Here is a 15,095-nt window from a genome sequence, read left to right on the forward strand (position 1 = left end):
CAGTTCTGCAAACACCAACACCACAGACCTTGGATTACACCTTATTAATATTTACACCATCAACCAAATAACATGATGCCATCCGTAAACGCTGCGAACATGCAGATGACATTTGAGAGCACTAACCATGTCCTCATTCCAGATCGCACCCTAGCTGAGAACTTACTTGATCTGGCCCAGAGCAGGTTGTATTCTGAGACGGGAGAACTTTCATGTTCCAGGGCAGGTCTCGGATCAGGAAGCGCGCCCTTCGAATGCCGACGAAAGATTCTATTTGCAAACCCTTCCAGCTTCTGACGAGCCGACGGAGCACCCGCACCCTGTACACCTACAAATTCACTGTAGGTGGTCATCGGTGAACAATTGTTCTTTTTTTTTTTCAAACCGTGCCAAAGAGGAAGGTACGTTCTAAAACAAGCTTGAGCAAAGCGATTGCAAATGTCAAACTTCCTGTTTGTCACATGATCAAAACCACGACGGCAGTTTCCTTTATAACTATGTTACTTGAATGCCTGTACATTTTTTTTGTTTTCTCCTCAATAAATGTAATAACCATTAATTGTATCGTTTAGTCATGTATTGCAATCATCAGGAGTACGATTGGGATGTTGTGACGTCAGTCCTTCTACAAAATATAATCGAGGCAAAACTAAGAAAATTACAGCGTAAAATATAATTTAAATAACAGACCTTTTAATTATTGGGTATATTTTACCCTAATGCTGTTTGCGACAAAGACTCCTGTGTTTTTCTGCTTTCTCAGAGCCCCTGGAAAGTTTTCAGAGCTACAGTACAAATAATAGCCCGCGTTAATATCAGGAATGAGCTGCCCTTTATTCTGATATTACTTACAAGCAGGGTTGTAAGTGGGCCGGGTCCTGCCGGTGCCAACAGTGGTGTAGCAAAGTTAGGTTGTACCCGGTGCGGAAAATTTCTTCTCACCCCTGCTTGACAAAATGGCAAAAATGTATTTGAAACACATGTTTTTGCTATTCTGTAACCCCCCTCAGTGATGACACGTGGGGCGACCTACACCCCTCTTCCTAGCCACTGGGGGCCAAGACAGGTCGCTATCAGGCTCTCCAATTTTACCCTGTGGGACGAAAAAAAATGAACTCTGCAATAGTACAACCCGTCACTGCCTTTGATGTAACTTCAAAGAGACTCGTTTTTCAGTTTTATATAGCGCAAACCTGGAGCTTTACACGAGCATCAGTTACAATGCACAAGGACATATTACGTTTTTTAATCACAGGACGTGGGGCTCAAACGTGTTTTCTCAGCTCGAAGGTCGGCTGCACTAGCCTCAGCCACAACTTTGCCCACAAGAGCGAGTAGCATTTTCAATAGCATATACAACGAAGTGATAGTTGTTGCTTTTTTATTTTCTGCCATTTACAAACATTGACACAGCCAATAGTCCTGACTTGTTGTAGGTGTAATGTTGGTTATTCTGTTCTATCTGGATGAATGGACAAAAGCAGCATAATATCAGTGGGGCAGCACACTATGCTAAACACAGATTGTTAGCTTAAGTGTTTTAAGTCACGCCCTTAAATACAGCAGCCACGCCCCTATGAGAGCTCCCCCAGTTGTTTCCTCCCACGTAAAGCCCTGCTTACATCACAAAAGAATTCGGTCTGTGTTTCACATAGAGGTGGCCATTGTCTGGGTGGATGAGCAATCACCCGGTGTATGACTAGAAATGGGCAACAGAATCAACCCCAAACATGGAATCTAGTATGAGGAGGCCACTGAGAATATCAAAGCAAGAGTATCTTTCAGCAGACTTTACTAGGATATGGCAATAGACATTTACAAATCTAGACAAAATGAAAGTTAATGGAGAGAACCTGAGCTGTGCTAATCTAACCAACAAATAATGAAACCCAGTCAGAATATTCAGTGAATATGAATGAGGTCGATTTACTGATACTGAAATTGAGGGACTTATTTTTAATTTTATAGACCCACACTCAGTTGGGCAGCAGATCTCTTTACAGATGTTCAGCGGGAACGATATATTTAAACAGCAGGATTTATTATAATAACTACATAACTGCAGCTAGTAAATAAAAAGCAAGCCTGATAGAAAAGTATGATTTTACACAAGGCAAACCTATTTTAACAGTGAGAATAATTGCCGAGACTGTTACAGGAGAATATTACAGGAGGGCATTTGTGAAGGAAGTCCACTTTTTGGGAGTGTTACCTGAGAAAGCGTGTTTTCAATCTTTTGTCATTCTGAAACGTTTGGTTTTGAAACACAGCGTGTCAGCATTATTTAGAGACTGAGAGCCTCCTTAGATATTTTGCTGTCCAGGTAGGTTAGTGTTTCAGCATTTAACGATTTGTGTACAAATCACACAAGCCTGTGTGAAAAAAATTCTGGCTTCATAAAGAAGCCAATTCGGAGATGTTAGAACCTCCTCACTTTATCTGTCACTTTGCTTCCTCTACATCTCCTCTCTCATTACCTTACTTCTTTCTTTCTACGCCTTCTTCTCTCCCTCTACTCCTATCTTTACCTCTCACACACACATACGTAACTGTCTCTTTACCCTTTTTTTTCATTTTAACTCACCCCCCCTTCCTCTCTTTATACAGCTATCCACCTACCTCTGGCTTCACATCTCTATCACAAACCTATCTCCATCTCACCTTCGATCTCAGTACCGCTGTAGCAACCTTGCCTCTTTCTGCCAGACTCTCTCTGGCCTGCCTTTCAATACCTCGTCTCATTTTACTCTGCTCTTTATCTCACAATGCCCTCTCTAACTTAGATCTCTCTCTACCTCAAGTGGAGTGCGACATACAACGGCAAAGGTGAAAGTAAATAAATAAATAAAACCACTTACCTTGCGCTCGCCGCATCGCCAACAATGCGGTGAGCACAAGGTAAGTGGTTTTATTTATTTCTTTACTTTCATCTTTGCCTTCGTATGTCAAACTCCACTATCCCCACTACGCCTGCCTCACTGTGTTACCTCTGCGGGCCGCCACTGTGAAGAAATGTCTTTAGCAATACTTTTTAAGCATTCTTTTGGTACTATTTGGCTGGTAAGCAACAGCAGCTTGAGCTTTCGTCTGCTTTGCATTCCCAAGTTTCTGAAAATGTTAACAAGTATGCTAATATTGTTCAGCATCACGAGTGATAGGAGCTAAAAATGGCTAGTGAATAAACAGTTGTCCAAACAGGGGGCCTCAAAATATGTGTTGGCAAGGGCCTCAAATATCTTAGGATGTCACTGACAGAATGAAGTTATGACTACACTATTCAAGAGACTATTCAACCCCCTACACTATTCTACACTACATTTAACTACAATTCAATATTACATGCCTGATTTGCAAACTGGTGAGTAGGAAGATAGGACGGACTCAGAAAGACAAACTTACCCTGCTTCCTCATCAAAATTCCTTCCACCTAGGTAAAATGCAACTACAGTTTAAGGTGCTTCATGTCATATACCCATTGATGAGCCATAATTAAGGGATTCCAATCACCTGAAATGGACTTTAATAAAAAAAAGTTAATAGGTCTGTGTTGGGCAAGACTTTTGGCTTTGCCAATGCTTGCTTTGTTTCATGACTTAGACGTCTATTAGGATGGCGGACGGACCGCCACCCCCGAGGTGGAGGGACTGTCCGCAGGGGCAGCGGCGTTCCCTCCATCGGAACTAGGATGTGACCGCCACCCTGGCGGTCACATCCCGTATAGTTAACATTGCGGCGGGTGCTGCTTAAAGCAGCACCCGCCGCAATGTTAAATATGAATGCTTTGCATTTGCATGCACAAAGCGGCAGGCACCGCGCGGTGCCTGCCGCTTTGTGCATGCAAATGCAGGGGGGGTACCATAGGTACCCCCTATGTGCATCCCCCACCACCCTGGGGGCCCGCAAGGGTCCCCCAGAAGCAAATCTCCACATGCTTTTCCACGGCGGAAAATCAGCCGCGGAAAAGCATGTTTGCACACACATTGTAATTTGGCAAGTTGCGGTCAACACCTCGCGGATCAGTGGCGGACGGACCTGCCTTCCGCTGCTGATCCCACCGCCATCATGATCTGGCAGGGGGTGTTTTCAGGGTCCGCAGCGGTGAATCCGCATTCTCCGGGCCGGCGGTGGCTTCCACCGGCCCAGAGGATGCGGATTCACCGCAATCATAATCGACCCCTTAGTTTGTAAAATACTGCTGGGAGGATGCTAGTAAAAAAATATAGGATAAAATGAAAAAATAAACAACAAAAAAATGTTTTGCCTGAAAAGGCAGACAGTGATTGTAGCCTCTGATATTAGCTCTTTCGCCGCAGGGCTAATTCCCTAGAGGCGCGGGGGTGGGGGGGTTAAAGAGGTCCGCGCACAGCGCCGCGGTACTCATGACGAGCTCAGCTCGTCAGGAGGCACAGTGGAGCTGTGCTCATGACGAGCTCAGCTCGTCATGACTCCGCCCACTTAATGCAACGCCCCGCACAGGAGTGGAATTATCCTCGCGTGGGCATTCCACAGCAGTTATGATGAGCACAGCTCCACTGTGCCTCATGATGAGCTGAGCTCGTCATCAGCGCCAAAGGAGTGAAGGCAACTACTTTGTGTGCGGAAATACTCCTTGCGAATAAGCAGAATGCAGCCACTCATAGTGAACTTAAGACTACATCGTAAGTGGGATAACCAAAAGCCTCATGCTATTAGCTGTACTACGCAGAATAAAAAAGTAAAAACACCACAAGAGACCAATGTATATAAAGGGCTGGCATAAACAATCCTAAAAGTATATTATATTTCAATTTAGCAATATCAAAAGTTCTTTGCTAACACCACACCTAAAAACGTCACATGTGATATAATAACACAAAGGACATACCCTGTGAATAAACGCGTGTGCCGGTGTGCATTGGTCATATGAGGTGTGATGCAGTTGGTAGTGCTTTTAAACTACACAACACTTCTCACTCAATTCCAAACACTAGAACGCAGCCATAACTAGCGAGGTTCGTTTAACTTACATAGCTGCATCTTTATTAGGCCTGGGCGGTAAATTCTGTTCCGCTCGCGGAATTTGCGGAATTTGGGTAATTTTGCATTTCGCGGAGAACGCGAAATTGCCCAAAATTCTGCGTTTCGCGACTTCGCGAAATGTTTTGCTTGTTTGCGTTCTCAAATGCGTTTGTGAGATATTTCCCCCCCCGAGCACGCAAACAGCAATTGCGAACAGTAAAAAAGCATAAAAAAGCATCGCGAACAAGCAATTACGCGCGTTTGCCGAATTTCTGCGTGTTCGCGGATATTTATTACCGTTTCGCGGGGATTTGTGCAACGCGACCACGCAAATTCCGCCCACCCCTAATCTTTATACCCGTAAGGCATTGGATGTCATTTAAGGTTCACCAGGGGTCGCAGCTTCTACCCCCGGCATGTCACTTGTGAATCCAGAGATCCAATGGCAGTGCTAGGAACTGAAAAAACAAACCAATTGTTGCTGCACCATTATTATTATGAAAAGTTCTTATAGAGCACACGGCTACCCACAGTGAGCTTTCGGGCGCTGACAGAACAAGGTGAGGACTTTCACTGCTCAGATGAAAAGAGAAGTTTTCAGCTTCTTCCTAAAACGAATTAAGTTTCGGTCTGATCTATGAGGGATGTGAAGAGGGGACCAGAGTTTAGAGACCAGATCGGCAGGTATAATGAACGGCTCCTGCCTCTTGATCTCCTAATTCTAGGAATGGTCAGTAGGAATAGGTCATTAGATCTCAGCTCTCTGGGGGCACTGTATGGAGAGATGAGATGTTGAGGGATGTGCGGGCCAGGGTAATGCTTTATCCTGTGGGTGATACATAGAGCCTTAAGTTCTATTATTTTATTTATAGGTAACCAATGAAGCTGCACAAGTGCCAGATGTGCTGATCGCATTTTGGGAAGGCCCAACAGTGCTCTGGCTGCAGCATTCTGAGCAACCTGCAGCCTTCTGATGACATATGAGTGGCTGCCCAGGTAGAGTGACTTGCTGTAGTCAAGACGGAAGAGTATCAGGACTTGTATCACCATCTTCCAATATTCCACTGGGAGCCATTTGAGTGTCTTCCGAAGAGTCATCAGGAGGCCAACGCAGGTGTCTGCAACCTTCTTTGCCTGAGAACCCATCGTCAGATCATTGTTTAGAATGATCTACAAGCTCTTTACTTCTTATCTGGGGATGGGGTATAGGGGCCAGAGGAGTTGATCCGAGAGTGCTGGATAATTTTCAGTCCCCCCTACTGCTGCTTTTTCCTCCATTTAACTTGAGGCAGCTTGTACCCAAACAGCTGGTTACCTGTTCCAGATAGGTGGTTAGTCTGTTAAAGGTTGAATGAGCATTGGGTGACAATGATCTGGGTGCCATCAGCATAAGATAACATAGTGAAACCTAAGTAACATGTGATATCTGATAGAGGCCGGACATATATATTAAACAGTGTAGGGCTCAATGTGGGGCACTCTGCACTCCAGCCGGTGTATCTCTGACAAAAAAGGCCCTTCGCTAACAAGAAAGTTCCAATTGGCAAGGAACGAGGATAGCCACTTTATTGATTTAGAATGAAGACCTGCTGTTCCTGACGGGGAAACATAAATAAGTTTAAAGTTTCCTAAGAAATGATTGGCCAACTGCTCACATCGTTCCATAGAGAAAGGAGAGCCAGCCCCGCCATGTTAGGTTTTATAAAGGAGTTGACAATAGCGTATTTTCTTTGGAGGGATGTGAGGATTGACTTATCCTGTTGACTAAGTCTTTCAGCCTGGCTCTGCGGATCGCATACTGATATTTTTTTAAGCCTTTTTTTTAAAATAAATCTCCTTATATTCCTCATCATACTGGTGTCTTCATTTCCTATTGAGTCTCTCGTGCATTATTTCTTAAGCTCCTTTATCTCAGATGAGAACCATTTAACACTGGGGTGTACTACATACCTTCTTGGGGATTAGCAACTCTAGAGTTGAGTAAATTCACTCCTGAAAGTTTTATTAAGAGACTACCACATTGTTATCTGGCTTGGGGGCAGAATTTTCTATATACATTCCAGGATGTATTTATTTTAAAATATAAATACACTGATGCCAAGTGTACAAACTAGTGAATTAACATGTTGCCTCATAGCAGCTCTTCTTCGAGATACTGGCTCAAGGCTGAAACCTCAGGATCATAGCCCGAAAGTCCTTGACTCGTTCAAAGGGGGAAAAATTGCATCATATCCAAGACAGCCCATATGAAGGAAAGGTTCCATGAAGGAGTCAGGTGCAACTTCAGCACGTTGATCGAGAACCCTAACAAAGTCACAAGGTTCATCATCATTTGGAGGTGTTCTACAACTGTTTGTGGGGAGCCTGCCTTTAACAGCCAATCATCGAGGTAGTGTAAAATCGTATCCCTAAACTCCAAAGATGGGCAGTGCCCACCGCCATCACTTTCATGAAAACCCAATGCTCCTTGCCTACCTTGAACCGCAGGTAACATCTGCGGTACTGCAGAACTGGCATATGAAAGTAAATGTCCTACAGGTTCAAGGATACCATGCAGTCGTCCGGTTCCTGGGCTGTCAGAATCTGGGCCAACATGAGCATCTTCCACAGGATTAATACTGAACGATTTGGAGGACTCATCTGTGGACCACCACCCTGGGACTAAGTGCTTTATTCTATAAATAATTTACAAATGATGGCTGAGGCGAAGGAGGACATCGCAAATGCCACCTTCATCACTAGTATTTCAGATCAATAATAAATTGTAATACAGGCGCACAAGGTTAAGGGAACGACCACAGCAATCCAAACAGAGAACCAGTATCCAGTCTTCATTCACATAATGTAACTCCAAACTCAGTAAGTTGCAAGGTTTCACATTAAGATGTAAAAAGCAATATGAGTATGTGCAATAATTATATTGCATTATACATCTCAATTTGACTCAATACAGCTTACAGATTGCTGAGTCATAGTGAATAAAATGCTGGATCTACCTCCCCAGTGGCACTTTTGGCAAGCTAAAGAAGCTTGGTCGCTGCTGCAGCAAGAAAAAGGGTCTGGGAAGATTGGTGCCCTTGGTGACCTGCACTTTGCATGCCTGATCCATGTCCCCGACCTTGAGAAGACTGCAGCAACTGTGACAAGGGATGGGGGAACTAGCATTGACTATACATCAACACGCTGGAATAGGATTGAAATTCCCAAAACTGGCAAGGAAATGGTTTGGCAGGGGCCAAAATACCTAAACAGCGTGTCACAGTCAACCTTTCTTGAAACATTCCAAGACATACTCTGCTTTCTCACTGAGCAGGCGCGATCCGAAAGGCATACCCATAAGAATCCTGTACATTTCGATAGAATCCTGTGGAGTGCATCCACACATGGTGAAGAAGCACTATATTGGTGCCAACTGCCATTCCCAGACAATCCTGTCTGTTCACAGGTGGGCAAGAACTGGGTTTTAACCAGAAGCCTCTTAAGGCATCCCAGCCTGGGATCCGGATGTCTGATTTGCTTGTGTTGTTGTGTGAGAAGGTCAAGCCTGTTTGGTAGATTCTTGTGGATACTGATGGGCGTCACAAGGAGCATTGGGTACCCTGGAAGTCCTGTCTGGCACAAGTTTGAAACACCAGAATGAGGGTCATGGACACTTGCATCATCTTTCTCACCATTTACAAGATATGTAGGAGAGGCACATCCAAAACCAGTTCTTCCACTGTGCACTATCCTTTGATTGCGGGTACCTGGAGGCAAAGCTTAGGCATTCTGCATTTTTTGGTGGTGAAGAAGTTCAAGAGTGTGGTTCATCACGATTGGACATACCCGTGTAAGACTTCCGGGTTGACTTACCATTCATTAACTGATTTGATGTATCCTATTTAACAGATCTGCAAAGTTGTTACCCACAACCGGTAGGTATTCTGCTAACTAGTAGATCTCGTTGTGAACTACCCAGTGGCAAACCTCCTGTGCAAATGCAGGCAGCTAGGAGAACTAAGTAGACCCGGTTTCTGTAAGTAATACATGACCATTATGCTGTCTAACTTAATGAGGGTCTCTTTGCTTATGAGAATCTTGCAGAAGACTTTTAGGACTAGGTAGAATTCAGCAGCTCTAGGTGGCTGATGTGTTGACTCTGAAGCTGAGGGGTCTAAGTGCCTTGTGCTGTCTGGTTACCAAGATGTGTGCGCCACCTTGTGAGTGATGCATCAGTCGTGATGTTCGCCTGCAGAAGTGGGTCCTACAGGTTGCAACACATCTTATGAAAGAATAGCAGAAATAGGACCATAACCTCCCCGCCCGGTATGGGCATAGACTGGAAAAAGGAGAGTTTCAAATATCTGGGTGACGTATTGTCAATTGGTACAGAATTCTCTTAATGTTTGTAAGGTGATGGATGGGCTAAGGTTTTTAGTAGAAATGTGGAAATCATTATCCCTTTCCAATTCTTTGGTTAATATGGTCTTTTTATCTGTGTATTGTGTGCCATGGTCTGTGCTTGGAAGCGAAGCAGTGTAAAATGAGACACACTGAAGCTGGCATGGTTAGGGGGAGGCCTATAGCTGCCAGAATCATTTTTATACCACAATGCGGGACAAATACAACTTGCAGTCCATTGGTTTGAGTATGACCCTAATTGGGAGAAAATACAATTGACTGGATTGTGTGCATATTACACTTTTACGGAGCTCTTTATGATGGGATGGAGAGCCAATTGAATTGCCTTTTTTAATCTGACAGAAGGTAGAGGTGTGGCACAGAGTGATGATAAAGGTATTCAAACGATCTCATCTGCATTGAATATTCCCCTCTGGTCCATTAAATCCTTTCAAACTTCCTTAGATGGCGAGAGGGCAGCTGCGATAAAGCAAGAGATTCTTTTCTTAACAAAATATTTGTATTGTTTCTGCAAGATGCAGGAGCAGTTCAGGGTGGACCAAGGCATTATGCTGAGATAACACATGCTGTGTAGATCTGGAGCTCTTTCCCCAAGATCCCTCTGGTATACGCAGTTATGTAATGCCTGCTAGACTTTGCTCAGTGTAGAAAGTTAATATCCCATTATACGTAGCACTGCTGATAGACAGCGGTGGTAAATGTATAGACCCCGAGAACGATGGGCAAAAGATCGTCCCTGTGTGCTGACTGCAACTGACTGACTTGAGGAAAGCTTGTGAGCAAGCTCAGAATATTTCCCCAAATGCTCATTTTAGGTTAATATCGTTTCATTATTTGCATAGAACGTATCTCACACCAAGGAACAGAGACTGATTTACCCAGATAGGTCATCCAGGTATAGTAGGTGGTATGCAACTTCTCTAAATATGAAGTGGAATTTTCTGAACGAAAAACGATTTTGTGGGGTTAAGTAGTACAATTCGGAAGGAATTGAATCGCTATGGCGGTGGAAATATCCATGAAAACATGCCTGTTTGATATTTCCGGTGTAAAAAAGCAGTAAAATGAAAGGGAGGAGGTTGAAACCAGTGACCTTTCGCAGCACCTTATGCGCCAATAACAAATGACAGACATCTGCATCCTCCGAATTACAGCGGGAGCATCGTGGGTCTGTGGTGGAGAAATAGTGGTTGAGTTCCGTATGGGTCAAGTATGCATAGTAGAGTATGATAAATTGAAAGTTCTTAAATCTGGAGTTTCTGGTGACCTGTTGGGGAAATACAGGGGGGGGGGGGGGCACACTGCCTCTCATCCCAGCACAGTTCACCCCACTGCATCCTGGTAAATGCAGTACGCTTACTGTACTGCATTCATCAGTACTGCTAAACCCAGAAACACGTGTCTGGAGATAACAGCACTACCTGTACCAACTTTGGTGAAAGACTACAGCAACTTTGAAAGTAAGCATACTGTATTTACCAGGATGCAATGGGGTGAACTGTGCTGCGATGAGAGGCAGTGTACTCCCTCCCCACCTGTTGGGGAAATGTTAGGGCCTGTTCACACTCATTGCCGTTCCGTACCCTTCCCAGATCATCCTCACAATTGGCGCGCAGGAGCCCAAAGGATATTACAGTATGGCTTCATATTGCTCTATCGATACGAGATATAGTTCAATAACTTCTGGGTAAAGTGGAGCAAGAACTTACATATGAAAACATTAAGCGTCAAGTTTGATCTTTGACAATATTTCAAAATCCGATATTAAACTGCAAAATACCTGGCAATGATTTCAGAATATGCTACAATAATTTCTGATGTGCAGTTTTATACAGATATAGAACATTTTTAAACTTTCATATGAAGCGATTTCAATAACACAAGCTCTAGGTTCCTAGCTTTTCAGCAATATTTAATTGGGCAAACCAGCAAACAAAGCAATCAACTTTGAAATATTCGCAGTTTCCCGGAGAGAAAAAAAGGGCAAAACAGTCCAGACACATGGCAAACATCGCAATTCAGTCACTAAAAAACACGGTTTGCTGAATGAGCCTGGAATGAAAGGCAGGTCTAGGGACAGTTACTAAAAAATGATTACTATGGCAATATTGCCTGATGTGCTGGAGTGAAGGCTCCTCCAAATCCAATGAGAAGCGCAGATGTAGTATTCACAATCTGGGACAAGGCCTCCTGTTTAACCCCTTCGACGCTGATGACGAGCTGGGCTCGTCATGAGGTAGCCTCCTCGCACGCTCATGACGAGCCCAGCTCGTCACGTAACATGCGCTTTTAAAAAACCCAGCGTACGGGCGGAATTCCGCCCGCATGCGGTTAATGGAACTCTGGTGCTGTCCCCAGCCCATAGATCAGTCTTCCCCATAGGACTAGATAATGAGTGCATCGGTTAATTCTGACCCATGCGTAAATCCCTATTTACGCATTGGTCGGAATTCTGGATATGAAGATATTCTACATATATAATAACTATCTGATATATTTAATAACTCAACCTTCGATACATTTTGGCAGGTCAAATCTGCCGATAATTAGCGGGAAAAAGCATACAGTGCTAAACGTTTCGTGCTTTAAATATCAAAATAAGCATGCTATTCCCCACAAACTTGTAATAGGTGTTCTTTATTGCACCTGATGAAGAACGTACCTGTGGTATCGTTATTTATCAGGTGCGTTAAAAAAACCACTAAGACTCATATTCAGGCCCTTGGTGGCAACACTGCACTGTGGCATGCTGGCCTGTTCAGTACCCAACTTCTTCAATGTAACTTAGCTCTTGCAAAAAGAGACAGATTAGGTTGTCATGGCAATTGACTAGAAATTACTAATTGTAGGTGGTCCCTGAACAAAAGTTTGGAGCCAGTTCCTGTCGCCAAGTAGGTAATGGCAGTCCTCATCATTTTTTAAGATCAAGTACTTAACATGAGCTTGATTAACAACAGAGGAAAACAAAATTTACTATAGATCGATCGGAGATGTCATTAATAGCAATTAAAGGCATCACGTAGGAGTCTGAAGTAATAGTAATAGAACATATGCCCCCAAAAAATTAATGTTTCAAATGCCCAACTAGGCCTTCCATCACCTCATTTAAATTGTAGGGAAATGTGCAGTTCTCGAAGCTTTGCTCTTTCACAAGAAAAACCCCGTGAGGACAATTTGCCAGGGCAAATAGTGTTGTATGACCTGTCGAATTAATGGTGGGTTCTCTATACCTTGAACAAGTGAGAGTAGGAGAGCGACTCCTGGACCTGGAAGGGTAGAGAAATTCTTTTGTAAGTGAAAAGAGAGGGGATAAGTACTCCCCATTAAATTTCCTGTAACATATGTGGTATCCTCCTCTATTGGTGGCTGTGTGGTAAGGAGATCAAACTACACCACTACTTCACCGCACTCAGTGGTGAGTCAAGACCGTTTGCTACTAAATTTCTGTAAATTGATGCCATTTTTGATCATCTATTTGCAGTAGTAACAAAAGTGATTACTGGCCACTATACCAACAAAGCATGGTGCAAATGTTGCTACTTATACCCTGGAGCCCTTTAAGGAAAAAAAAGTCCACATAGATGGTGGGTTTGTTTAGAATAGGTGACCCAGCTCCTGTCAACCTAACAAGAGGTACTGTGTCTGCTACAAAGAACGGTGAATGGAAAGGTCATCAATATCTAATTGAGCCTCCAAGTCTTTCAATGTTGATGTGGGAATAAACGCCTCTATTTTAGGATTTAATTGTCTTGAAAGCTACACTCAAAACATACAAAAAAGCAACTACAGTACCTGGGTTTTGTTGATGTCATGTTGAGGTCTACATTAAAATCTAAACTTCTGAAATAAGAAGTTCACAAAGGATGGTTTTCTTTCAAATAGTCTACTCTTTCTAGGTTTCCACTTCAACTTCCTTCCCTTCTGGATTGTTACATGCACAACTCCATGTTGAAGATGATGTTGGTGAGCTACAAACAAAACAAATCGGAGATCAACGTCCCAAACTTGATCATACAATATTTCACAATTAAAGAGGACAGGGAAATTGAAAAAGGGATGGCCGGAGGAAAAGAATCAAAATAATATGAAACGGACAGTAAGAAAGCCATGGAACAAGTTAGAAAAAAGTAATAAATAGAAACGAAAGGGTAAGGCAAAAGAGGAAAAAAAATGAGGCAAGAAGCATAGGAGATGAATGAGATACTTCATAATGGTTTGGTGTTAACCTTTTTCTTCATTTATCCCCCAGCTCTGCTTTGAGGTTTTAAACAGCAAGTCTGATGCAACATTTCATTTACACTGCAACAACTCTTACATGATTACAGTAGAGCATGACAGCAGTTGCATTAGCAAGCAAATGAACAGAACAACATTAAGACACCTGTGTTCCACGTCATGTCACTCATTGACTAAGAAGGAGGAGTGAGCAAAGAAGATCGGAGGGGTCCAGGCCACTCAATTGCATGTAGTTCTCACCTGCAGGCAGCATGCACATTCTGTTGCTTGCAGAAGTGCCACTGCATCTTTAAAACAAGTGTTTGCAATGCAAAAGGTCTCGCATTTGTGAAAGCTAGAGCTCTGGGTGTTGAAAAGGACAATGTGTTTTACTTTTGTTTTTTTGTATACAGTTAAGTGAGGATATTTGCATAGCGCTTTTGCCATTCATATGACCTTACAGCGCTGGAGAAATGGGAAATAGGAAGGGAGACCAGAGAAATATGCTGGCTGGGGAAAAAACAACCTACTGGAAATATCAAACACTCATAGGGAATGGAAGAGTAAGTGAAGCATGGGAAACGTAAGTGGGAACAACATGATTACGCTTTTAAACTTATTATTGAGAAATCATTTGAGGGGTTTTGCCTGAAAATGTAAGAATATGACTGTATGGCTAAAAGGGACCTGTTTTAATTTCTATTTCTTATATTCTTCCAAAAACTAAGCATTATGGTTTAAAAAGACCACACCTCTGAACAGAGAGCCACAGTACACATTTCACAATGTAAAATAAGGAAAACTGCTGATAAATCTATTGCTTACTCCCATAAAGAGCAGAAAGCCTAACACATGAAATATCCCCAATGTACTCTACGTTTCCAGCACTGACTTTACAATGGACATATTTAAATAGTCACTGTGCACTCCAGAGTGCAGTGCTTATATACAGGCACGCCAATATTCTCCACTGTGCTCACATAGACAAGGCAATAAAAACAAACCTGCTCAAATACCAAATTTTATAGCAGAACCTTTGTTGCATCCTCAATTCAGTATATTAACAAGCATTTACAATGCAATGGTCTCGGCATTGTTAAAGTAAGAGCTATTGGCATTGCTCATGACATTTTTATTTATGTTTTGTTTTTTAAAACATATAAATAAATGGCATTGTCATTTACAATGCCAATAGCTTAATCTTTCGCAAATGCGAAATGTGCCATAAAAGCTTGGTATCAAAGTGGGGGTATTTTAATTTACTGACTACTGCCTTGTTCAGGACACTCAGTAACAGAGGGATAGAGAGAGCCATTAGCTAGAGTCTTGAAATGGAAAAACATGTTGGTTCAGCGAGCCAGAGAAAGGAATACGAGAATAGATGGAGGGGTTCACGGAAATGGAGCACAGATAGGTGACACAGACTCTGGATAGACAGCCCCAGGCAGAGAGAAAGGATAGGACTGATTAGAGGGAAACAG

At 43.0% G+C, this 15,095-nt stretch overlaps 1 protein-coding gene across 2 annotated transcripts in view; it reads right to left on the bottom strand.

The window, feature by feature from the left end:
- The window catches only part of PRKACB (protein kinase cAMP-activated catalytic subunit beta), a 288,944-nt gene that overhangs the window by 189,396 nt on the left and 84,453 nt on the right, over window positions 1-15,095 (bottom strand). Inside the window, exon 1 of one of the 2 annotated variants that reach the window (XM_078644785.1) lies at window positions 167-446. The exons of the other annotated variant lie outside the window; for it this stretch is intronic. Within the exon in view, the coding sequence (XP_078500911.1) occupies window positions 167-353 (187 nt within the window). The 5' untranslated portion in view covers window positions 354-446. Of the gene's footprint in view, window positions 1-166; window positions 447-15,095 lie in introns of those variants that run through there. 2 annotated transcript variants of the gene reach the window in all.

This window comes from Lissotriton helveticus, chromosome 1_1, assembly GCF_964261635.1.
Source record: "Lissotriton helveticus chromosome 1_1, aLisHel1.1, whole genome shotgun sequence".
Taxonomy (NCBI): Eukaryota; Metazoa; Chordata; class Amphibia; order Caudata; family Salamandridae; genus Lissotriton; species Lissotriton helveticus.